The 26,130-nt window shown below is 42.5% G+C and overlaps 1 protein-coding gene across 8 annotated transcripts; it reads right to left on the bottom strand.

The window, feature by feature from the left end:
* Positions 1–127: 127 nt before the first annotated feature.
* On the bottom strand, positions 128–25,716 carry pnpla6 (patatin-like phospholipase domain containing 6). Of its 8 annotated transcripts, XM_086119315.1 has the most exons (38): positions 23,952–24,285; positions 23,734–23,862; positions 22,911–22,999; positions 22,216–22,269; positions 22,038–22,125; positions 21,842–21,924; positions 21,680–21,771; positions 21,464–21,604; positions 21,222–21,381; positions 20,920–21,000; positions 20,547–20,675; positions 20,259–20,339; positions 18,276–18,411; positions 18,039–18,101; positions 17,364–17,464; positions 16,231–16,410; positions 15,403–15,480; positions 15,060–15,265; positions 14,713–14,844; positions 14,470–14,593; positions 13,338–13,451; positions 13,181–13,256; positions 12,916–13,065; positions 12,767–12,830; positions 12,425–12,593; positions 12,148–12,330; positions 11,920–12,038; positions 11,683–11,839; positions 11,200–11,316; positions 11,039–11,108; positions 9,113–9,229; positions 6,697–6,813; positions 4,859–5,007; positions 4,569–4,721; positions 3,309–3,425; positions 2,427–2,514; positions 2,021–2,166; positions 128–1,784 (listed from the first exon to the last, which is right to left on the bottom strand). In XM_086119315.1, the coding sequence occupies exons 3-38, from the start codon at positions 22,956–22,958 to the stop codon at positions 1,716–1,718; spliced, it is 4,152 nt and encodes a 1,383-aa protein (XP_085975441.1). In that variant the 5' UTR covers positions 22,959–22,999; positions 23,734–23,862; positions 23,952–24,285; the 3' UTR covers positions 128–1,715. The 8 variants fall into 8 exon arrangements, with proteins under 8 accessions (XP_085975441.1, XP_085975437.1, XP_085975435.1 ...); XM_086119311.1 differs by lacking the exons at positions 6,697–6,813; positions 23,734–23,862; positions 23,952–24,285 and adding exons at positions 25,460–25,561; positions 25,627–25,691; XM_086119309.1 differs by lacking the exons at positions 6,697–6,813; positions 23,952–24,285 and adding an exon at positions 25,627–25,673.
* Between the last annotated feature and the right edge of the window lie 414 nt (positions 25,717–26,130).

A 26,130-nucleotide genomic window follows, 5' to 3' on the forward strand; every position in this document is an offset into this window, starting at 1 on the left:
TTCCTGAATAACAGGGAAGGAAAGTGAAGGTAATTTTACACTTTCAATACTCTGAACACCTGACTCTTTAGTCAGATTAACGGCCCCCGCCCCACCTTACCCAAACATATTTTCACTGCCCAAAGAGTGTTTTGCTGTTTTTTTTATTATCAGCACTACGCTGAAAAACGTGATCACCAAGAAAACCAGATAATACACCGTCATCTCATTGCAACAAAGCTGAAGTCTTGTGCATGATACAAATAACGGCTCTTTGCAGGCAAGCACCTTTCATTTTAAACAATGGTGAAGCAGAAACATGCAGTCAAGATAAACTGCAATGTGCCATTATGCACAATATCCCCCCCCCAATGTGTATAATACTAAATTATTTTTAAGTTGCTTCCTTAGGTTTGCCGCTTTGGGTTCCCAATGTGGAGGATTAATGGAACCCATGTTTCAGATGAGCGAAGAATATTGTCCCTCTCTCGGTTTCCATCCTAAATCAATTAAAACCACCACCATAAATCGAAGAAATGTACCCCCCCCCAAAAAAAGCAATTAAAATCCAGTAGTTAAGAGATAAAGTTAAATCTTTTTTTAAATAAACAGTACAAATGTTTAACATCACTTTTGTTTGGATGTCACTTCTGCAGTTAAGCCTCAGATATCTACACCTGATGTACCGTAAGTCGAGGAATATCAACACAAGCAAGTTCAAATCATTACAGTTAGGAGCTTCTTTTTTTTTTTACTCGGGGTGCTTTTGAGTGGAGACTGTGATAAATAAGTTCAACATGGGGGTGTACAGAGTGACATCACATCTGTTACGGGGTGAGCATAACTTGGTGGGGGAAGTGACAGGGCGTTTTTGTACAGTCAAAATGAAAATGGACACTGTGTGGCAAAAGGGGGGCTGGGTTGGAACGCTGGCTGCATCCCACAATCATCCAAACCGCTTGGATCAATCACAGCAGCACAATCAATTCAAAGTTCCATCACACATTCATCCTCTCATCTCTTCCCTGACAACTACCAAAAGCAAGCTGCCATTGTGCTTTCGTCTTCAAATAAATTACATTAAAATAACACTAGCTTGCTGCTGCTTTTGTACTTCCTGAAAAGACACATTTTAAAACAATTTCAAGTTCCTTTCACGTCCTTGACTTTCCAGGATCTATTTCATCTACTATCTTCATGATTGGTGCAACTGGAAATGTCATTTTGTCAATATGAGCATTCATCCTTCCCAGAGTCCCAAAACACATCCACCTTACAGTGTTCTGCTACTATTGCAAATTTCAGACACATGCAGACTCACACACGCACAGCGTATATTAATACCCTGGAAGCATGAATTGTGGTGTCTTTTTGGCCATTTGATAGCCAAACACTGCTGTGTGTGTGTGGGTGGGTGCGGTAGGGTGGGGAGGGGGGGGGGGGCAGTGGAGTCCTTTTGGGGTTTGAGGAAAACAGAACATGGAGTAAGTGGGCCTCTTTCAAATCCATCTTTGAAAACCCTGCTGAAGTTCTTGTGGAACAGACAGAGAAAGCCACTTCTTTTGGGATCAGAGTGACTGATACGGAGCATGACTGAGAGAGCTTTGAGGATGAGTTCAAGAGAAAACAAACAAAGTATTTCCAGAAAAATCTGGCGTGGAGCACATTATCTGAGTTATTTTTTTTGGGGGGGGCCCTTGATGATCCACTTCAAAATCTTCCACTGTGGCTTGTTGTCAGCAGTCAGAGACTTCGGAGGCGTCACTGGTGAGTTTCCGACGTCGCCTCACTGATTTCTCCTCATCCTGCACAGTAAAACGTTTCTATGGATCACACAGAGACTGACAAGAGACAACTGCGCCCAGAGTTGTTTGCTCATTTCTGTGATTTGGATGATCAGACTTTTGTTTTATGACAAATTTATATCGAACTTGGAGAAATTCCAAAAATGTACGCTACTACTACTTCAGAGTAGAAGACCCACTGTATGTCACATCCAACAACTCATCTTTTGAAACAGGACATGAAAATGTGTACTCACAGTCTGGAAGATTCCATTCGGTCCCCACTCTCCAGGGGACTGGTCCTCTGGGTCTTCTGCCTCTTCTTCCTCCTCTTGTCCTTCCTCCTCTCTCACAGTGTCTATCCCGTCCTCCTCATACTCCGTCAGACAGTCTGACTCCTCCGCTGAAGGGAAAGATTTAGAAGCGATATTAGGGCGATAAATTATATAGTGGCTGAACCCACCTGCATCCATCAAATGTCAGGGACGTGTTCTGCTATATTTCAATAAATGATGTTTGGTCAAAGTAGTAAGCCCTCATTTATTATACCAGTTTAAAAAAAAAAAAAGATCTTGAAGGTGAACTGTGAAAAGTGTTTAAAATATGAAAGAAAAAAAAAAACAGTGCAAACAATAAAAATGGAATAAAGAATGAATACTTCACCCTCAGCAGAAACATAGTTTTGGACTGGCTCGATCCTGGAGACAATCTCTGCAAGGTCTGTGAAGTCGGCTCCTTGGCATGTGCATGACTGGGACACACATTTTTTTGATTCATTCATGGCGAATATTGTAGGAATTAAAAAAAAGAAAAAAAGGAAAAAAAAGCTTTAAACTGATCTGATTGGCTGGATTGGATCGGCAGATATGGGCATTTTATGCTAAATCGGTGGTCATTATAATGTGACAATTTGCAGATCAATCAATAATGTGATTGACTGGAGCCACAAAATAAGACATTACTTTCAACAAAATCTTGTTCATTCCAGGGACGTTATGTGCTGCCATAGTTAGTAATCCTAAAATTTTCAGAATATGCAGTCGGATTATTTTGAATTTTGCCCAATACAGTATTATTATTTATTTTATTTTAAGGTGGGTGAGGGAGAGCTTCCCCTATGCATTTTCTGTGTATTGAAGATGTATTAGCATTTTGCAGAGAATTTTCATGTTTTTCCAATGTATTTCAGTGGGTGTCAATTATACACCAATTTTGGCTATTCGTGGGCTGACCCGGTCCCAATCTCCTGCAAATAGTGGGGGTCGATTGTACTGTAAATTAACAAGTCTTTTTTTTTTTTTTCCGATCGGTGATCGGCTCCAAAAACCCAGATCGTGAAAAGCCTCGTCAAAAAATAATGCACATAACACACACATGCAGCATATTACTTGTATTACAAAATATTTTCCTATTGTGGCAGTTATTAGGCTTTTGGGCCAGCATCCTTTTCACAGAAGTGTTTGTTTTATGGTTGGACACTTGCTCGACGCTCTAAACATTTAACGATCAAGTAAAATTTCTCATAGTGGTACTTGTGGCTCTCACATCAACTCTTTTGCTGTCATTGTAGTCAGCAGATCGATGGTCCCTTAGCATGTTTTCAATGATGTCACCTCGGGCCCAGCCAGTGAACAACAGTTTACCGTGCTGGAAGCCCACATCCTGAAAAAGCAGGAGACGTTTGTAACAACAAGAAAGAGAAATGCTGCGGTTAAAATGCCCAATAGCGGTGATGATGTATGATCACAGATGATTTAGATATATCTGAGGAAACAATACTAGCCATAACCGAAAAAGAGTGCCTTGTGAAGGTATCAGCCCCCTTGAACTGTTTTACCTTCTGCCACAATTCAGGTTTCAAACATAAATCCATCCATCCATTTTCTAATCCGCTTATCCTAATGAGGGTCGCGGATGTGCTGGAGACTGCCTATCTGATCTATCTGTCTAGCTGTATTTTTCTTTTTTTTGTGAAGACTCAACACAATGTGGGACACAATCGTTAAGTGGAACAAAATTTACACAATATTTTAAGCATTTTTTTTTAACATGAAAAGTAGGAGGTGGGAAATTATTCATCCCCTTTTCTCTCAGTGCAGCCAAATGTCTCCATTCTCTTTTAGCTTCTGAATGATTGAATGTTGACCTTAATGATTGATGGGGGCAGATCATTTTGCAAATCCCACTTTCCAGGTTTCTATTTGTAAAAAAGTTCCGCTCCACAATTGTGACCTACTTAGTATTCTGATACCTGACACACACAAAAAAAGAATGTTTGCAGCCGCGGCATGGTCGTCGACTGGCTAGCACATCCGCCTCACAGTGCAGAGGTACAAGATTCAATTCGGGCACCAGCTTTCCTGTGTGGAGCTTGCATGTTTTCCCCGTGCCTGAGTGGGTTTTCTCCAGGTACCCTGGTTTCCTCCCACATTCCAAAAACATGCATGGCAGGTTAATGGAACACTCTAAATTGTCCCTAGATGCGAGTGTGAGCGTAAATGGCTGTTCGTCTACTGTATGTATACCCTGCGATTGGCTGGCAACCAGTTCAGGGTGTCCTCCGCCGACTGCCCGATGACCGCTGGGACAGGCACGCCAGCGAGCCTTGTGAGGATAGGTGGATTGTAAAATGGATGGTTATTTGAAGCCTGAAATGTGGGAACAGGTCAAAAAGTTCAAGGGGGTGTCAACACTTTTGCAAGGCCCTGTATATTTACGTGAACAGGTCAAAACAGTTATCCAAGATGTGTTCCCATTCACATTGGTACATAAAGTGAAAGAGAAAAGTCTTATGAAGCAACTCACATAAATCTCGTCAAACTTGCCAAAGTCCATGGTCTTGAAACGATCAATGGGCGGTCTAATGTACTCGCAATAAGCACTTTTCTTGACCACCTCTAATTGGCGCACACAAGACACATAGGCAAGTCGAGACTGGATCTCTGCCATGTCTGGCACCTAGATAATGTAAAGATTACAATTACAATACAATAACTGTAAAACTGACACAAAAGTAGTTCGTCACAGGAACACGCTGAATAGAAGTTATGCATTCATCATGGTCATCACGGTCATGCTTGCCATGCCAGACGCACCTTGACTTTTTCGGCCCAAGGATTGATTCGTTTCCACAGTAACCACCAGCCAGACAGACAGTCGCCATAGTTACAGAGGTCTGTCTCATCCTGGCTGCCCACATCAATGGCAATGACTGCTTTGGCGCCCATGTTCCTCGCAATATCCGCTGTGATGTCCGCAACACAAACACCAGAATCGAGCCGCAGATAAAGAGATAAAGACTCCTTCAATACAAGTCGCATTCTAGCGTCCCAAAGTAAATCAACTAACACCACCAAAATGATTTCCGGCAGGGAATTTAAAGTCAATTGGTGACTAACTGATGTGGACATTTTTGGAAAATAAATACACAGAACACAGAAGTGAGATGGGCATGATCATCTTTCTCATGAACGGACTCAAGGTAAACAACTGGGCATCGACATTGTGGTGGTGTTATTGCCATTTAAACACAAAGTGCAACGCTCTGATCCAGTGTCAAAAAGGCCCATAAATACTCTTGATTGATCACACATCTCGGGGAGAGGGCAGCCCTATAGTTGATCAATAAAGGGCTGCTGATTTTACAAAACTGCAAGTCTGTTGGATCAATTTTTGGACCCGCAGAGCGCCATAATTCACAAGCTTCAGTGACAACTATCGAGACATGATTCCCAGCGCGGAGCTTTGTGAAATGTGGCTGCTCTGTTTTATCAGGATGACACAGAATCTTGAGAACGTATTTTCATCTTCATAACATATTGGACTTCAGAAACTCGACACATCTTCCACACCGAGATGTAATGGATCTTTTTAAACAAGGATTTGCGGACCGGCAAACTCAACTCATTTTTACTCTGGTTGAAATGGGGACAAAGGTTGATTTCGGAACAGAGCAAGACTAGTACAATATGTTGTGCCGAGTAATAACTCCCTGTGATTGACACAAGACCAATGTCACAGTTTTCCAAATACATTCCAAATGAGCATAGAACATTTTCAACAGTGTTGCTCTGTTCTAAGAAAATTTCAACTGAGGGCACAAGGTCCTGGTGTCAATAAACTAGTGTCAGCCGGTCAAAGAAAGACGAGTAATGTTTTTATTCATGCTTACAATTGCATTAATTGGACTTTGCACAACTACACTTTGTCTTCATGTCTAAAAGTAAAAAGTGATAAACGATATCAACTTGAAACGTCCAATACTTTCCAAGTATCTGACACTAGCTGATGAGGCAGACATCAGGTCCAAAGTAATACTTACATAGCACCACTAACACTCCCAATCGGTTTGTATAAAAGTGCAGTGGCCAAGAGCAAAGTGTACTCTCCATATCAAATGGGTCTGACAAAGATTGTCTTTGAGTGTTTTTAAATTGAGGGTGCGTTCACAGTCACACTATCCATAGCAGTTGTCTGTCGGTGGACGCAAACCATCACATCTTTTAGATGTGCAGGATAATGTATTCAAAACGGACAAAGATCAATTTTGCGGAGTGGCTTGGATCAGAACAGTACCAGCAAAAAAAAAAAAAAAACAAAAAAAAAAAACGGAATGACGACTTTCTACCTAGTAATGGATGGTGCAGCCCAGATAAAAAGTGTGAAGTTGTCTTTCTAAAATGGAACATTTGAAACATACTTGGCATGTACTTTCAGTAAGCAGCGATTGGGCTCAATTGGACCCATTGGAAAGTTGGTTTGTACACTCTGATCTTAGTGGTCTGCCTAGCATAAAAAATACTCACATACTCACCCATCCTGTGCACATTTGTTCACAGTAAAGCACCAAACAAGTTTCCCTCAGTCCACTTGAACCCATCCTTCTGGGCCACGAGGTTGGTGGATATTGAGAGAGGGTACCACCTTTACTTGCCTGGCAGATTGTTGATGTAGCCACCATCCATAAGCAAGTTCCCATCTTTGGGGTCGCAGAGAGGCGGCAGGTACCCAGATAGGGTCATGCTCGCTCGCACATAGCGCCACAGAGAGCCTGGCATACCGGGGACGGAGGTAGGGAGGAGGAAGGGGGTTGGGGGGTGGGGGGAATAACATCTCAATTTCCGCTAAGTGATTCATGTTAGTCTTGATTCAGACCACAACCCCAACACCAGGCAGCGATCAGTCACGGGTGGTGAGACGATCCCTGCAAAGTTTGGGACTGTAGTTCTGCTCGCCTTTACACTCTGCCGTACACCAAAACAAACCTCATTACCAAGCACACAGACGCATTGTGACTTGTGCGGCTGGTATGAGGCAAATGGCAGCCATCACAGAGCACCAAGACTGGACAAATCTCCAGACTGCGTCTCTCAACATTAGTGGATTTACTTTTAAAATATCCAAGCAGCAATAAGTGTGAAATTAAATGATGGCCTACATCTGCTGCTACAAAGAAGTCAATGGTCAAGACGTAGTTGTTTTGAGACAAGTTTGAAGATTGTGCCAGGGAACAACCAGCCTGCCCAATTCTGCAGAACAATTCAGTGCCAGCAGGGGGCAGGAGCAGACAGGGGGCTGCATGGGTTGGAAGGATAAGGAGCACAGCAGAGATGCGCCAGGGTGCAACTGTGCTTTTAAGTATTTGTGAATGGGGAAGACATTGAAAGCTATCTTTGCAGGGTTTTCAATTTGTCCACAGGTAACAAATGGGCAACGGCAGGATCCAGAACACTTATTCCCAAATACCTAAGGAACAATTGAAATAAAAAGACAAAGTGAGAGACCCAGCACATTTATGACAACATATTCATTGAATCTACGTGTCCAGAAGTGGCATGCACATGGACGCAAGCAAAGCCAGGGGGGGAGACAGGCTTGCTGAAGGAGACAATCACAATGTTCCTTCAGGTGAAGATGAACTGAGAGATGAATTGAAATGAAACGGTGCCAAGAAAAAAACAAACAACGCCTCATGGGGAAACAAGACAGACAACATTTCAGCCCGATGGCAGGTGCAGTTATCCAAGCCATAATAACATTGCAATGTAAACACAGTGCAGGGCTATACTTCTTCTTGAAGGGTGCAAAAGTGGTCAACAGTATCTACGTTGGCTATGCTTGAATATCAAAGCAAATATCAAAATAAATGTGGCACTGTATCGTGGACATGAACTTTGAACCATACGTACAATAAGTTTCTTAAGGCACTCATCCTCATTGGGGGTCATGGGTAAGCTGGAATCTATCTCAGTTGACTTCACGCCCGAAGGGCAGGAAACACCATGCTTTCATCGCCAGCCAATTAGAGTGCATACGTAGACAAGCAATGATTTACAATCGCATTCGCTGGACAATTTACAGTCTTCAATGAACCTAACATGCATGTTTTTGTGGGCATGGGAAGCCCTTTGAGACTTTTCTGCGGTTAAGTGCTAGAAAAGTTAAATTTGACTTGACTTTTTGGAAATGTGGGAGGAAGCCAGAATATCAGGAGAAAACCCACACAGCACATGACTATATGAAAATTCCACACGGAAAGGTCTAAATTCGTACCCAAACCTCAGAACTGCAAGACGGACCATTAGCCCACTTTACCGCCCACCTTTTAACGACCCTTTCTTTTATTGAAATGCAAAAGCTGCATTAGAGTTTTTCAAAATCAGATCCGATACAACAACACAGCATTTACAGTACACACACATAAACAGGCAAGCAAAAATCTCGAGGGGTGGGGCGCTCGACCAACACCATGTCCCATCTCAAGAGGCAAAAATCATCCAAACATCCAAGTATTACATATCCAAGCCTTCAACATACTGAAACTGAAGTGAGCAACCAACTCTAAAATGATCTTTTCTTTCATCTTCTCAAACTGCTGCTACTCCCCTGAAGTCCCTCGCGCCCCTACAAAGGAGATATGCGGGACACACTTTGAAAACCGCTGGGATAACGTGTGTTCATGAAAGCATTGGCATTATCAGTCCAAATTCAGATATGAATAAGAAATTTCAAAGCACAAACAGGAGGCCAGAAGCAGGCAAACAATCATGCAACTCTATGATCCGTAGATGCCCATTCTGTCAAGAGAAAATGTATCCAAAGACAAATGTAAATTGAAGAGCTAATTGAAGAGGATGAGATGTCCCATTGGCCATTACTTTTTGAAGGTGGGCACAATCCAAACGACACATCAATAAACATTGTCTTTCCTTCCAAACCATGGGCTCCACAAGTCTAGCTGGTCGGGATGGGGTTAGTTAGGTAAAGGAACGGAGAGGGAAACCATAGCCGAGCCGCCGTTTGTCGACTTTGAGGGTAAGTTTGGGTGTGCGGGCGTTTTAAGATCTGACCTGGGACATTGTTTACATAGCAACCGTCCACAAGCAAGTGGCCATCCTTGGGGTCGCAGAGGGGAGGTAAATAGGGGGTGTACGAGGCACTGGCTCTAACATATCGCCAGACGCAACCTGTCAGGAGATTGAGATGGAGGAGGAACACATCAAATACGGGTTGGACTTAAAGTCCCAGGTGGAAAAGAGAAGGAGAGACAAAGTGTGAGAGGAGAAGACAGGAAGTTGACATGCACATGAATGAATGGCAATGTGTTGATCAACTATATCATTAAGGCGATCTAAAACTGTAAATTTTTTCACTTTCAATGATCACATTTACACTATTACATTCGGTGCCTATTTTAAGAGTAATAAAACCCAAACACAGCCTATGAGTCAGTCCACAGTGTATTATCTAATACAGTATGTGGAATTGAATGCCAAGTTGATTTTGAGTTCTTATAATGAATAATATTAGCATTGTTAGGTAACAAGCAAGGAAATGAGGAAAGTGAGTACGGTAGAGCGAGAGAAAGAAAATAGGAGGAGGACAGCAACAAGAGGAAAGGAAGAGGAAGTCCAACGCTTCAATAAGCATCACTAGGCCCTCCACTGCAATCTTCAAACTGTAATGGTAACAGAATCTCACATTGTAGAATCTCAATAGATGAAAAAAAAAAAACATGAAATGGAGACCCCCACCCCCTGCCCTCTCCAAATTAAAAAAGAAACCTACTACTAAATGTCACACCACTATTGCTGGGTTAGGCACACACAAGTATAACGACAGAAAGCCCGGAATGAAATTGAATGAGTGAAGGAAACATGGTAAGATGCCATTTTAGAGCGAAAAGCTTAGGATGGAGTGTTCTGGATCCTACATGCTGACATGGACATGGGACAACTAAAAGGCATTAAGGGGACTGTGAATAGGTTAGTTCTGCTCTGAAGAGTTGATGAGCAGCTCTGTGATGTCTCTCTGTAGTTACGTTGAAACACAGCTATTTAAAAACAATGACAGAATAGCAACTTCGCTGATGAAATAAAAATGGGAAGGAAAGTAAGCAATAAAAAAAATAAAATAAAAATAACCAAGCTGAAATAGAAATAACAGAAACTGGTCAAGTAAACGGGAACAGTGAGACAGAGAGGGAAAAGCTTAGCTTCAGCGGTTAATACACATGCCACAATGCAAACATCTATTTCAATATTATAGAGCACATTGGCTTGGAGCACTCTGGCCTGTAAACCCCTCATATCCAGCATGCTTTATATAGTAAAACATAACTCTCCAAAAATACCTTTTAATTCTTTTCAACAATAAGGGGGAAAAAAAATCAAAACAGCACAGTAGTCATCTTCTATAGAACACTGGATGTGTGGGGTGAAGAGGGCAGTGCACTGCAGTACTTTAACCACTCTTAGTGAAGATGCATATTCGCAAATGTAAATAAATGTACAAGCAGAGAAACACATCCAAACCTTGTTTTTGTTTGTCTATCTAAACAAAGCATTGGTTGTGGCGCCCTACAAACAGCATCGAGGGAATTTGTGCATTATCGGAGTGTACCAGTATCTCTTACTATAATTCCATTTACATTTTGTTATGAGTGTGCGACAATTAGATATAAAACTGAAAGCATGCCAGTCACACTATGATTTTTCATACCAAGGAAAAGAAAAACAGTAACTCCGGCAGATGACGGCATAACAACCAGTACGTTACTCGACTTGGGACTGACATATTTTTCAAAATACCATATTATTGAAAGTACATACCAAAGCACTATTTTTGAGTTGTGTTGTAAACACAAATCAACCTGTTGCTGAGCGCAGTTTTTTTTTAGAAAAAAAAATCTGATGCCCTAAACTGTCTCGAATTTGAATGCAAAATACAAAAAGGAATGAAGGTCAGGTGTCATCATTGAATCGGCTGCCACTTACCATCTTGGTGAACACGCATGGCAGATGCTGTGATATCTGTAGTGACGTTGAAATACGGTAGCCACAAGTCCTGAAGATACAAATGGTGCCATGAGCATTGACTCCGCGTTATTTTCCTACTCCAACACTAATGTATTTAAGTGCTGTACACTGAATATCACCTCAGCCTGCTTGTCCTGAAAAACCTTGTAGATGCTCGTATTGAATGCAGAGCCAGAGAACATGGAGGTGATGGGATAGGTCAGGTCCAAGACTGTTTTGAATACTGAGTTCATGGCCTATTAAATTACCAAAAGACATGTACACCATATTCAACAACTATCATAAGACTTGGCCCATAAACAGTACATGCTGTGTATAATCATCGACCACCATAACATGCAAGTGCCTTTTTAACGTTTGAATTTAAAAAATTAATAAAAATCAACATGCAAAAAAAAAATGGACGAAAAAAAAAAAGTCCAAGGATGTTATAAATGTTGCTGAAATGTGTACTGTATAAAAAAGGAGCGAACGCGAACATGCTTAAAATAAAACCATGAGACACAGTCGAACAAGACAGAAATTACAATACAGTATATAAGAAATGACAATGCATCGCAGTCGGTTACAATTTCTGAATAATATGAATATGAGTGCCGCACCTTTGACCACTCTCTGGCTCTCTGCTTGGTTCTGACAGCACTCCTCTCTTCAGCGTACAGTGCACCAATGAATGATCCAATAGACGTTCCACCAACAATGTCAATGGGAATCCCCGCTTCCTCCATAGCTTTAATTACACCCACGTGAGAACAACCTCTACCGAGGAGAACCACATGGACATCAAGATGCTGCAAACGTACAGGGTTCATGATACACATCTCATCTCATTGGCTCACCTTGCTCCGCCACCTCCCAGCACAAGAGCTATACTGTTTCCGGTCAGCTCTCGGGCCAGCCGAGAGAAATCACTGTGTCTATCTGCTGTTTTCTCAAAAACCTTTTCGTAAACTTCTCTCTGCAAAACACATTAAATGCGTGTGACAACATTTCAGTTCCACTAGCTTCAGGAATAAAAACTACAGTATGTGACGTATACTGTAAGAGTTCTAGTTGGTCTTTTGTACCAGTTTGCTGGGGCTGCGTCTGGAAAAGACCCTGCGAGGACACTTCAGGTGAAGATGCCCCGAGCACCAGCTACGCATGTTAAGCCACTCGACTGTCCTGGAAGGACCTGAACTATCTTCTCTGTGAAGAAGGATCAGCTGTTTCAATGCACGGACTGCTGTGTTTTCCAGCATCTGCTCCAACTGGGGGAAAATAGAAGAAGAGAGCATCCGTATTGGAAATATCACGTGAAAAATTGCCTTGTTGCAAATACAGGGCTCTTCCCGTGACTCAAACCTTGCCAAGTGTTGGTTCCTGGTCTCCCAGTCCAACAATAAGGATGCAATCTGCCTGACGAATGCAGCGCTGAGTCCATGGGGTCATGCTGTTGTCAGTCTGGTACAAGACAATTCGATTGAGGTCCTCCTGCTGGGCCAGCCAGCCAGACAGGCGGTACTCATGGATGCTGAGAGAAAGGAATAGGGAATTTTACTTGCTACCGTACCCACATAAAGGCAATGAGAAAAGACTATAATTCCAGGAAGAATCATTGGGACGTACACTATATGAGAATTAAAACAGCACCAAAGGTTATTTCGACGATGAGGCCAAATAAGATACGAATGAGATGATGCTAACCTGTCCAAGGCAGATGCTCCAAGTCTCTCTCTGATGATGTCACTGGTCAACAGCAAAGTTGGCCCTTTATGGTGAGAAAAGCATAAAGCAGGAATATCCAAATAATCAATGAGTAGGAATTGCATCAGACAAAAATCACGGAGTCCTACCAATGGCGCTGAGGGCGTGGCTGAGCTCCAGGTTGAATGCATTGATTGGCACTTCATCACATACTGGTAGCACAGCCACAGTAGAGAGGTTGCTGGCAGGGTTGGTTACATCAGCACTTGTGGTCATACTGGGCAGACTCAGGGCTGAGCCTGCCAAGTGAGCCAAGGGACAAACGTTAGGGGGATAAATCTTAAGTCACTCACTGTCAAAAGTGGGAAATGTACACCAAATCACACTTCATGATCCTCATCATGAGCGCTTCACCTGAGAATGGACCTCGACCCTGTTGGAGGTTCCCCAGAATTTTCTGGCCAAGTAAGTGGATCAACCTCGTCACCACCTGAACACAAACAGTGAGCCTCAGTACAAACACAGATACATTTTGGAATAAATATTTATGATATATTCTTTCTTTTTTAACCTGAGGATATCTTCTTTTGATGTTGTTGAGTGTTCCCTCGGGCAGCTTGACCAATTCAGTGTCTCTTACGGCATGCACAGTCGTTGCTCGCGGCTGTCTGGTTAATGCCTCCACCTATGGAAATTAAGTTTTGCTTAATTTATGGTTAGAAATAAGTGAAAAAACACTATTATGAAGATATAAAACACTAAAAAAACATGATAACTATTTATTGCTCATTAACTTTACCAGAGGAGGGGAAAGGGGAGAAGAGGACTACAGCTCCTCCATTGAAAACGTCATCTGCCCTAATCACATGAAAAAGGTCTGATTCAAGTGTTTCTTATTATGTCTGTTTCTTTTCTAATTCATTGGTTGATTTTGGCATACCAATTCAAGGAGATGTCTTTTTCTGTTTATAAAAAAAAAAAAAAAAAGTGGGATATCACAGTGTCGTGTAAAAGATTCATTCTGTACATAATTCTCTGGATCATTTTTATCCTTTTTTTGACTCCCTCGCTCACGCAATGACTCACAAGTGCTTTCATGTGTCTATCTAGTAAAAAAATCAAGTACTGTACACGACAGATCCATAGCCCGGTTAGAAAACGCGAGATGAAGAGCACAGATCTTTCTGCTCATTTATGACAAACGCTTCCAAAATACCATTTTCCTAACCTCTCAGAAGCAATTCTGACTCTTACATGAGTTGTTTGTGTTTGGCAAAAGTTCAAGTTCAAAAGCTCCATCCCTGATTTTCTGACTTCTTTCATCACGTCATTATCAAACACTACGGCTATTAGATTTGTTATGGAGGAATCAAGGATACATAAGTGGCAGTTCTGGCTACATATGGAACGGATTCCTCTGTTTAAGCCGCGCAGGGATATCACCAGTTTCCAATTACACCAATGTGTTATGCACATTGGTAATGATGGATACGCTGCGCAAGATGAATTCCAACATAGATCCATTGGTTCGGCCATGGTAAGACCGTTCATAATTATATCGAAAATAGAGGTAATTTTGCTATGACAGTTTTGTTCATAACCCGAATTTTTAAAACTGAGACGTGTAACTCGAGGATCCACGGCACTTTGTTCCAGCACCTTGCTGTTTACTATCCAAAAGTTCACTGTATGAAACCTCTCACCACTCCAATCAGGTCTCCTCTTCCATATTCCCCCACGAGTTCTTTCTTGCCATTTGCCTTGCGGATGACTGAACGCAGACGTCCATTGAGAATGATATATGTGCAGTCCGACTGATCATCCTGTCTGTATGTGTATAGACACAACGGTACGTGATATATGTTCTAGTTACTGACATTTATGCCATCGAATAAACCATGATGGTAGTAATGCATGCAAACCGGTAAAAAGATGGACAAGTGTACCTGTAGAGAGCTCTACCTGCTTCTACAGCCATCCAGTCAATAGCAAAGTCCATCTGTCTGACAAATGGTGACATCCGGATGGCCACAGTGTGCGCTGCACTCAACACCACGCTGGGCTGCTCCCTCATAATCCTGAGCAGTGCAATCACATCATTGAAAAGGAAAATGAAGGCTTTAAATTGCTGTTCCGATCAAGATTTGAGTAATGCTTTCGAAGACTATATGTGAATTGTTACAGTCATAACTGCACATTAGTGCTCCCTTGTTAGGACTCCATCAGGCGGTATATTTCCAGGAGACCAGTTTGTATGCTTGCTGTCAAACGTTATATGCTCAAAATTACTCACTCATAGAAATCAGATTTGGATATCTTGAGGTAAGTACAGTCCCGTATGGCCTTGATGGTAAAAATAAGAGGCTCCCCAGTAAGCACAGCAAGCTGTCCCACCATCTCCCCTGGGTGGGTCACAAACAGGCAGACGGCTTCCTGCTTATTTATCATCCGCTGATAGACGTGCAGGCATCCGGACAGAACAAAGTGCAGACTCACATCCTTGGAGTGTGAAGAGAGGAAGGGGAAAAGAAAGCAAGCATCATATGATTTTGTTTCCCCGTGCTTGTCATTATTTTATTTACTATATTGCGTTTCAAACTAAAGAGAGAATACTGTATTTGCATTGCGATACTTACCTGATCTCCCTGTCTGGCCAAGACAGCTCCAGCTTTAGCATGGTGTAAAGTAACTTTCCCATTTAACAGAGAGGGGTCCTGGGATAATGAGGATTTATTTTAAAAATCAATGCATGAATAAGTAAAAAGGAACAATAAACATTCAAATGGAACACGATCAGACTTATTGAGGAATCGATTGATTTGATTCCATCAACGCTTATGCTTAGAAAGTGAATCCGTTACTCATACGGGTGTATATTTTGGGATAAACCACCAATGGAATTGGTTTAGACTGAATTTGTCATCAAACGTTTCTGTCTGTGAGTGTGAGTTCCCATTTTTCACCACATAAAAGTGGACTGGACGATACCTCTACAGGGGGCCTGAATGACCTGCTTTCAGCATTATAATCTAGAAGTAGATGCTGCAGGGTGACTCATGTCAATTGGCGATGTATTTCTTAATCCATAGGTTTACAGTTCCTGTAAACCTGTCAGCTTCTCAAATTGAATTTTCAAAAGCACGTTGCAAAAAAGATGTTGTTGACACCCCCCTCAATTCCATTTATAGTTGGTTTGTTTCCTGCTTTGTTGTTGTACAACACTGATTTTCACTCCATAGACAACACTTTGAGTTCAGCAATGGTTGTTTTAATTAAAGTGCTCTATAGATAAATACATTTGAGTTGAGCTGAGTAGACCGTGGACGTGAAAAGCTGGGAAGCCCCTGAAAAATGCTAAATTTTACATGTAGAAAAATGAGATTTTAAATCAGTTCCCTTCATCTCAAGAATGCATTACTGGTACCACTTTCAATGGGGAAATCCCAAATTTTACGGATATATACCTCAATCTTCATGAGCTTAAGGACCTCTTTCTGTGCTTCCTCAAACAACGCTGAACTGGATCGACAGGGTACAGTTGTGAAAATATTATCCACCCCCGTCTCTTCCTCTGGATACAAGTAAATCCCCGAAGGAACCTCATCCACTGTCACCTTCCTCTCCCGCTGGTCCTGGGAAACAGACTGTCATGATGCGCACAATGTTTAATAAGCCTCAATTGAAAATTCAAAGGCTGGCTGACAACTTGGCACCCGGATGCATTTTTTCATCTGCACGGCTGTGCTAGGAAAGTATCCGGGTTAAACCGGCTCTGAGAGTGTCAAAGAACTGTTAGCGAATCTCGTCTCGGATTTCAAACGCTTCTATTGCCTGTTCCGAATTTCAGGCTTTCTTGCACTCCGCTTCCCTTTTTGTCTGTAATCGACCTGCTCCGGCTGCTGCGAAGAACACTTTCAAGTTGTTTGAACAAGTGGTGAAGCACGCGCTTCAAATGAAAAAGTCATTGAATCAGAATACCGTGCCGATGACCGAATGCCACAGGGCGCGTGCATACGTTGTTGGAGATCAGCAGCATTCCACATCGCAAACCAAAACTAGAGAACAATTCTGCTTACCCATCTCCGCGTAAAGACTTGGGCAGACACTACGGGCTATTTCAAATCTGTTCACGATGCCGTTTCTTGACTAATGCGCGAATTATTTATGTCTTGTGACCTGTTGTAACTGTCATATGCTTGTGCAGGAGTTTTTTGCCTCACTCAAATTATCCTCAAATGAGGGTAGTTCGAGCGTGGGGGGGGGGGGGGGGGTTTCTCCCCCTCTCCCTCCCTTGTTTCTTTCTGACTTTCGGGTTGAGTGAACGCTGGCGCGTTTTGGCTGCCGCTGCTCAACCCGTATTGTTTTGTGTTTTTTGTTATTGTAAAGTGTCCTTGGGTGTCTTGAAAGGCGCTTATAAATAAAATCTATTATTATTATTATTAATTGATTATTCACTGATAACCGGAAAGGACTCCTTAACTTGTCACTGTGACTCAGCTCCACGGTAAGTACACGCAGCCAGTTAAGTTTATGATGTAGAATAAATAACATCAACAATATATCACTGTTTAAACAGTATAAAGTACTGCACACTGACCCGAGAAAAGTTGGGTGGGGTGTTGCCATCTTCTGCAGACACAGAGATCCGTCCCCGTTCATATGCCATGTCAAAGTCTGATCTCAAACCTTTCTGTAAACCTGCACTGACGGAAGTACACATGAAACATTTCAGTTCATAATTAAAGGCCGTCCACTTTGGACACAGCAGTGGTCCACTTTGCTGTGTTCTATACGAAAGGGAAAGGCAAAAACAGAAATTGTTTGGCCTCTGATGCACCTATCCATCTATCCATTTTAGTACATCAGGTACATAGATATATTTTACACCTAATTTTGCGTCTTTTTTCAATTCCTGACTGCATTGTGTTCAAATTAACAAACCCAGATTTCATGCCAAGTCAGAGACAAGGTCGTTTTGACTTGAGTATATATGCTTTTTGTGACCTCTTGTTTAGGTGGTGTGCCATGAGGTTTTTCTCAGCATGTGCCTTAGCTGTCTCTATATGTGTCCTGCGACTGACTGGCAACCAGTTCAGGGTATAGTGCGCCGTTGGCCCGAAGTCAGCGGGGATAGGCTCCAACACCCTCCCATGACCTGTTCAGGGTAAGCGGTGTTGAAAATGGATGGATGGATGTCCCTAGGCTCAATACAGGTTGCGAAACACTGCTGGAGAGAATGGACGGATTGATAAATGAAAGAAAAACACCTCACCAGCAATATCCACGGGCATAGAGATGGTCCGACTCAGAGTAACTCCATCCTTGGCTTGATCTCCTATTATATAGACCAACAGAGGACAAGTGAATAGGCCACCAAGATTAAATGTAAAAGGAAAACAAAAAGGGTAAAGCCATAAATATGTACCGGTAATTGACTTTCTCTGTATCACATATTAGTATTTGATGGTCTTTGAAATGCATTTCAAAGCCTTCAGTCTCATTTCCTTACCGGCTAAGTCACCTTTTATGACAGCTTCACGTTGCTCCTCAGGCACTGTCAGGCTGCCAAAGCGCTTGCCGTGGCGGATGGGACTGGTGCGGGTTGGGTGAGGAGATGGAGGTGGCTGACGTGAGGGATGCAATTCCTGTCATATCGTGTGTATGTGAGACAAATGATGCGAGATAGATGGAGACAGACAGCGAAGTTAGCACTTGAGTCATGGATAATAATGATACATTCATGCGTACAGTGCGCCCGAGTAGGGCAAGGCATGAAAACAAAATGTACAAATTTTGATTTTTCACCATCTTGAAAACATTTGTGTCTCAAATGTCAAAGCACCCTGCATGCACCATGGTTGTCTTCTTGCTTGGCTCTCGACGAAGGCGGACGCTTTTGCTTTCTGCTCCTGTCCCGCCCACCCCCACCCCCACCCTTCCCTGCTCGCCACTCAGTCCATGTGCTGTCTTTGTCTGACTTTTCCTAGCCTCCTGTCGCATTTTCATCCTAAAAACAAACATGGAATTGATTGGCTGGTCTCTCGATGTCATCGACTAAATTTTCTCGATGAGAAGAGCAGGCAGTGGGGAGCCTACTTGCCCCTCGGGGACTTTTGCTGCTGGGTACACCCTAGATCCTTGGAGAAAGCGGAGAATGGTGTGCCTGTCAACACTGTCCGTTGAGGATGTGGATGACATCTACATTTTCGGCCTTCCGATAACAGGTATGCTGCTGTTTGGTGTTAGCAGTTTCCTGATCTATTACAAAATTCAACCGACAGGAGCGGCTCTATTGGAAGTGAAGAGGCTGCCGGTCTAAGGATGGCATAGCGCGGATGTCCAACACTCAGACTCGGACTGTGCTCAACCACAAACTGTTGCGGTTTGGAGCGTCTCTGCAAGATGGTCAAGAACTTGGAGAAACTGGAATCCGTGCTCAAATATTGACTGAAATCACGGATTTGGTTGGTCGACGCCACGAAAGAGACATAAGCCACGGACTCAAGGCTGTCTTAAATTCTTGGGCAGCCTGCTACCAAAACAACATCTGCTATCTCGACCTTCCCCTGATGAAAGTATGCACGGAAGCTAGTCCCCCACCATCACCCCCTCCTTCATACATTCCCTTGTTTCACCGTCTTCATTGTTTATGTCTTGTGACCTGTTGTAACTGTCATATGCTTGTGCAGGAGTTTTTTGCCTCACTCAAACTATCCTCAAAATGAGGGTAGTTCAAGCGTGGGGTTTTTTCTCCCCCTCTCCCTCCCTTGTGGTTTCTTTCTGACTTCCGGATTGAGTGAACGCTGGCGCGTTTTGGCTGCCGCTGCTCAACCCGTATTGTTTTGTGTTTTTTGTTATTGTAAAGTGTCCTTGGGTGTCTTGAAAGGCGCTTGTAAATAAAATGTATTATTATTATTATTATTGTTGCACGACAGGCGTGTGACGTGTATGTGATGCGACCCTCACTGCATGCCTGCTTTAATAGGTTGATTTTGAATGACACCCCAGTTGGAGGTTACTGTAAAACTAAACTCAGTAAGTATGTTAAATACATTTCATTTGTTTCTCATCCTTTGTTTAAAAAATAAATCAATAAATCACCAATGCTCATGCTAAAATAAATGTAAAACGCCATTGATATGCTAATGTGGATTTGCATCAACTTCCGGGAGTGATATTCATTCAAAAAAACGAATACACAACACAATACATACACACAGCTAATATAACAATACTCAAAGACAAATATTACAAGGGCATATTGTACTTGTAAGAATTGAGAGTATAAAGTGTTCAATGAATGGGCATGAGTATAAGACTGTAGTTTTGAGTGGCTAAGTTTAGTAGTTGAATAAATACTAAGTTTTGAAATCAATGAATAATTGGTTTTATTCATGGCAATTTTAATATTTCTCAAAACAATCACTTATTTTGATTATTACTTTTCCCATAATCACCCAGTCCCACTCCTGCGCGTGTGTTATGAACTCACATGGCTGAAGAGTTCATTTGTCAGGCCCAGGTAGTTGTGAAGGGCTAAAACTGTGACTCTCTGGAGCCGAACCATGATAATCTGAAAGATGGAGGCTTGAAAAATGAGTTCATCCAAAACACATCAGGTGTACGAAGTCTTATATTGAAAGAAGGTACAAATTTGGATCGATTAAAACAACAACAACAACAACAAAAATAAAACATGAAAACATGGGTACGATACTCAGCTATTGCAAATGCTGTGAAAGGAATTAAAACTTTTAAAACCACAGAGAACAAACCTCACCTGTACTACTCGCACTAGGCTTTCGGGGTACTTCTCAAATATGGACAGGAAGGCCTCTACTGGTAAACGAAGAACAGTGGAGACCTCAGCAGCCCGCGCCGACACCGTTCTGTAAGGCTTCTGGTGGCCCTGGACAGACAGAAATAAACAACAACAACAAAATGCTGTACATACCGTATGAAGAGTTTGAATATAATGAATGTCAACATATCATAGGAATAATTTTTGTAATTACAAGATAAATATGACAGTATGTTTGTCATCTTGGAAGGAATTTAAAGCAGCATGAAGCTAATCTACTTGTTTTATGGTGCAACATTCATGGATTTATGTGTCTGTATTTCTGCACATGCGTGTCAGATATGAAACATACAGTGATGACATCCAGAATGCTAAGGAGGCTGTGGACACTGTCTCCGGGGAAAACCTCCTTCACCACACTTTCTTTGCCATCCTGGAAGAAAAGAGTAAACAATAGCCGAATGAACATTCAAAATGTATTTTGACGTCTGAGCTGAGAGGCAAGCAAACAACCCTCCGCCATAACCCGCTAGCTCTCTGTGTTACGTTCTTTCCATCGCATTCTTGCTGCAGGGAAGTAACACTTCACCCTGACTGAAGAGTGGCAAAAAGTAGTTGAGCAGCAATAGACAACATTTCTTAAAATTCGCATACCATTCCAGTAAGGCACAATTCTAATTTTCCATCTTGAACCACATAGATGCTGCTGTCTGGCTGGCCGGGCCTGAAGACATACTCCCCTTGTTGGAACTGTACAAACACCATGTGCTTGCAGAGTTCTAGAAAGAGGGGCTTCTCAAAGTGGCCAAGCACACTGCAAATGAAAAGGCGAACAATGAGACTTCACTTTAGGAGGCATTTAATTCAAATCAGCTGTGCGATTGTGCTCAACCTACCGGACATTTTTAAGCATATAGAGCACCTCCGAAGGAAGGTGAGAGTTGGCCACGTCAAATTCTGTAAGATCTGCCTCCAGTACGGAGGGAGGAGGCTCCTTGGCCTGCAGTGTAGGCACTTCCTTCTTAAAGCGCAGGATCCTGCAAATGGGGACGGCTCGGGATGAGAAGTCAGAGGAGCACTGTTGTGGTTTATGATACTAAGCCTTTTTGTACTTTTTGGCAATGTTGAGCATCTTCTGCTTCTTTTTGAGGCGTGGTCGAGAGGAGGACGTTGTACCCACCAGCGAGGAGGTAGACTGGGAGACCTTTTGAGAAATAACAGTGATATGAGAGGAACGATTCCTGAGACTTTAAATTCCAGAAAGCAAAGCTTACTTTACGCATGATCTTTCGCCCATAGAACATGACTTTGTCTCTTTTACGAAAGCGGTACTTGGGAGCCTCCTGTGCTTCTAGGTCTGTCAACAACAAGAAAATATCTTATGGATAGAAAAACACACGAGTTGTAACTTTGCGTGACTTCATGATTTTGTAAGCGCAGGCAAGAAAAGCATCATAAGCAACAGCTGACTTCTTAGGTGGATCCGCCGCAGGATGAAGAAGATGAGGATGGCAATAAGGACAATGGCAACGCCAGCACCAATCACAATCCCCATCATCTGAAGCAAAACAAACAAACAAACAAAAAACTTTTTATATCGTCAGCCTTAGTAAAAACAGGGCTACTAAAACCTCCTCACAACACTTACCATGCTGGTCTGGAGTTCCTCCTCCACAAAGGACTTGATGTCATGAAACTTGTCCTGTTATAAACAGTGGGGTGACATGTTAATCAGGTTCCTGTACCATCTCAAAGTTTACCTTGTCGACTCACACATGCATCTCCCAAAAAAGTTTCAAAGAAACTGCCAGGTTTCTGCTCCAAATGCAGCGCAATTGTATCATAGCTCTACGTTCAAAAGGGAATACAGGCTCACACACTCACGACAGACAAACACAGATGAAGCTCATGTGCACGTTTTTGGAACATGGGTGGAAGCTGGAGGCCAACCATCAGCAAAAATAATCAGGTAAAAAGAAGAGGACAAAAAGGAAGCGATTCTACGCATAGAAATCACTCTTTTCTCCAGTTTTAAGGAGACATTTGTCTCTGTAACATCAAAACTGACTAATCTTGTTTCAAAAAGAGGCAGCACAGGTTTTGTAGCATTCCGGTCAATGAGACTAAGTGTCTGATTTAAGGAGATACTGATAAACGTGTGAGGGGATAAAGGATTATGCAGCAAATGACAAAGCCGGACTCTTTGGATACTGAGCGTTGTGCTTACAGATGATGAGAACATAGGCAGCAATACAAAGTATGTCAGCTATGTGCAATATACAATTATTTACCTGGACAAAACAACAACAAAACATTTCCAGAGTCACTGCATGACAAACCAACCTCTGGAGCTTCTGTTTGGACCTTTTGTTCCGAGGTACTCTGTCCCATTGTAACTCTGTTTCTTCATAGGGGTGATCCATAAAAGGCCACTGGAAAAAAATCATGGGAAGCATTATTGTTGCAAAATGATTACAGTGCAGTGATCGTGTAAAGTACGATGCCCAAATCTTTCTCTGCTTATCAAAGCCTATCCTCTGTGCAGTGACCAATATGAGAATGTGAACATCTACCATGTAAACAACAGAACAGACAACCAAGAGAATATTAGCCAGGGGGCTTGAATAAGAGTTAAAAAGTATTTGAGAGCTGCTGCCTACATCGACTGCCTGTCAAATTGCCGTAACAAAATTTTATCTCAAGTTCAAGTCTCTGCAATGACAGCAAGTGACACAGAGGAGTCAAAGGATTGCATTTGGCAGTAGCTGGAACCAGAGGACACTGAGCTTGGCTTTTGTCTACGGCTCATATGTGAAACACAGGCACCATTCTCTATAACATATAATAAACCCATCCAGATGGTAGCTCCCCTCCCCACCACTCTGAGGGATGGCTTTTCTTACTCTCCAAAATAAAATGTACCGTTTCAATTGAAGCCAACGTTTTGAAGGCATCAAAAGGGTGGAAATAGCTAATATGGAAAAAAAAAGACACTGAAAGATGTTTTAAACACTGGACTGGATTTGTTTGAAATCAATTTGTGCACACCAATAAGGACATCGAGTGGATTTTTCTGACAGCAGCCAATGACCTCTGCCAATGTTGTTTCCTCTCAAAAATGGCATAATCAAATGTAGTATCAATTTCATTCAGATAGTGAACTAACCTCGCCTGCATTCAGTACTTGCAAGTACTCAACGCGAACCAACGCCATAGGCTGGCATCAGCTGCAAGACAGGCATGATGCACTTCCTGCTGAATCTTGATCATCAGCGGATGGTTAAATGTCACTGAGCTGCCGTGTAGAGAGCAAATTGAATTACTGAAAGGCTTGGGGGGAATGTCATGTTGCATGAAGTAAGATGCAGTGACAAAATAACGCACCAGACAGGATGTTGCTGCAATACAGCGAGAGAGGAGGCTTCATCTGTCTGCCATTATCCCTCAAAGAAGAAGCTTTAAAGGTGGTAGAGTGCGAGCACTTAGTGTATCTACTGTAATCGTGTCTGATAAGAGTTGTGCCATCTAGACAAGAAACGGGAATACAGTACTGCAGTGAAATCTAACTGACCTTGCAGTTAATCCAAATGACAACAGATGTCAGTTAATTAAAATCAATAGTAGACGTTGCCTGCAATTACTATTTTGGGGGAAGTGACCATCCAAACCCAAAAGTGCACTTCTATTGTGTCATTTGGCTGTGCATTATGTTTGATTGTAGGTTTCAAATGAAAGTGTGTGTAGCTTGCCACTGTAACCCCCACCGCCATCCACCTCCGCCACTGCACACACTACATTCACACAGGTAAGCATCAATCTGAATGATAAACGTGTACCTCTGGCTTCACATGCCTGTGTGTTTAGTAAAGACGTCTGCTTATTGCCCTACAAAGAGCTCTTGCCTCCAAGCAGTGCCTCCCTCCACAGCCGCCAACATCTTTTGTTCTCTTTGAAACAAAGCTCGTGTTGACAGTGACACTACTGTACGGAAAAGATGCAAACATAAACATGTCTACGTAACGTGATGCACATTCATTGGGATGTGTAATGTTTTGCTAGTTAGCAGACTTGAGTGTTTGAACCAACAAGATGTGCACTTGATATGGGACACCCACGACCGCTTGTACTTGTAAGGACAGAACATAGCATTTCAGTCCACGCAAAGACATGGAGAAAGACATGGAGACTAAGTGACCTCGTGATGCGATCAAATGGCAGCAAAAAGTAAATAAGAACGTGTGTACAGCACTACTGTAAAGGTGAATTAAGCAGGGGTTAGCTCATATTCCACCCTAGTAGCCAAAATTGTTTGGCATGATTTGCACCCCATGAGGTGTTGCCTTACTGACCTTCTTATCACAAAATAGTTTGGCATGATTTGCACCCCATGAGGTGTTGCCTTACTGACCTTCTTATCACAAACGGTAGTGGCAAAAATATGCAATATTGATGCAATACTTAGCCCCTCTAAATGAGCAACGTCAGCTCGTTGTTCCACCTCCCTGACAACCTACGGGTGACTGTTGCATAATGTTTAAATTGAGTACAGTGCAGTCTGGAAAACACTGTTTTGTTTAACTTGAGTGCTTCTCTTGTGATAGCGGAGCGTTTGAAAATCGGAACCCTGGCAACCACCTTCTCTACATTCAGGTCAGAGGGCACCTGGTATCCTGTCCCATTGGTAACGTCATCCCTGGTCGCTAACATTGGTCGCCAAAACATAAGCTAGCGGTTGATATGCTACGGATAGCGGTCCACTGTTGGCATTCCGCTTGATCGATAACAAATGATAATTCTACATTATAAAATACTGTAATTCATCTGGGTAGCATTATTACCTTCCGCTCCAACAGTCATGATTACACATTCAGATAAACAACACCGTTACTCACACTGGGACGGTGAGCTGTACTTTGCACCACTCACTTCGCTGCTACACGAATGGGACATTCGGTCGGCCGATGTTAGGACCCAGATACAAAAAAAATCTGTACCTATACAGAAGCGAATTAAGCACTTGGAACAAAAGTTAGTAGGATGGGGGGGGGGGGGGGTTTACCTGAACTGGTAGGGTCCAGATTTGTCGTCAATGACTCTCAAATAACCGAACACATCTCATATTTGATTCACTCCTCCTCTACTCTTCCGCAAGACTCTAAACCAATCAGCAACTGAGAAACTGTCAAAATTGACCAATCACACCGCGTGAACGGGTTGAACATAAGCCTAGGTTATTGGGCGACAAAAGGATTGACACTTAGCATGTCCTACTGCACGTGGTTAAGTTTTCAAAGACTGTACTGTACAAGTACGGGAGTAGTGCGGGTAATAAACGAGCAGGTTGATCACTTTTGGTACAGCGGATGGCCATAGACGCAGGGAATAGGGACCGGGCCAGTCCGCGAATAGCGAAAATACGCATGTAATTGACCCCCCCCCCCAATAAATGCATTGGGAAAAAATGCTTTTTAAAAAAATAATTTTGGGGGTAAACGGGGATAAATGATCAATAAGCGTTTTCCACGAAAATATTAAGTTGGCTCTCAAAACAACAAAAGTAAAT

The sequence above is a fragment of the Hippocampus guttulatus genome, chromosome 9 (assembly GCF_054856545.1).
Source record: "Hippocampus guttulatus isolate MCC_2025c chromosome 9, RoL_Hgut_1.0, whole genome shotgun sequence".
NCBI lineage: Eukaryota > Metazoa > Chordata > Actinopteri > Syngnathiformes > Syngnathidae > Hippocampus > Hippocampus guttulatus.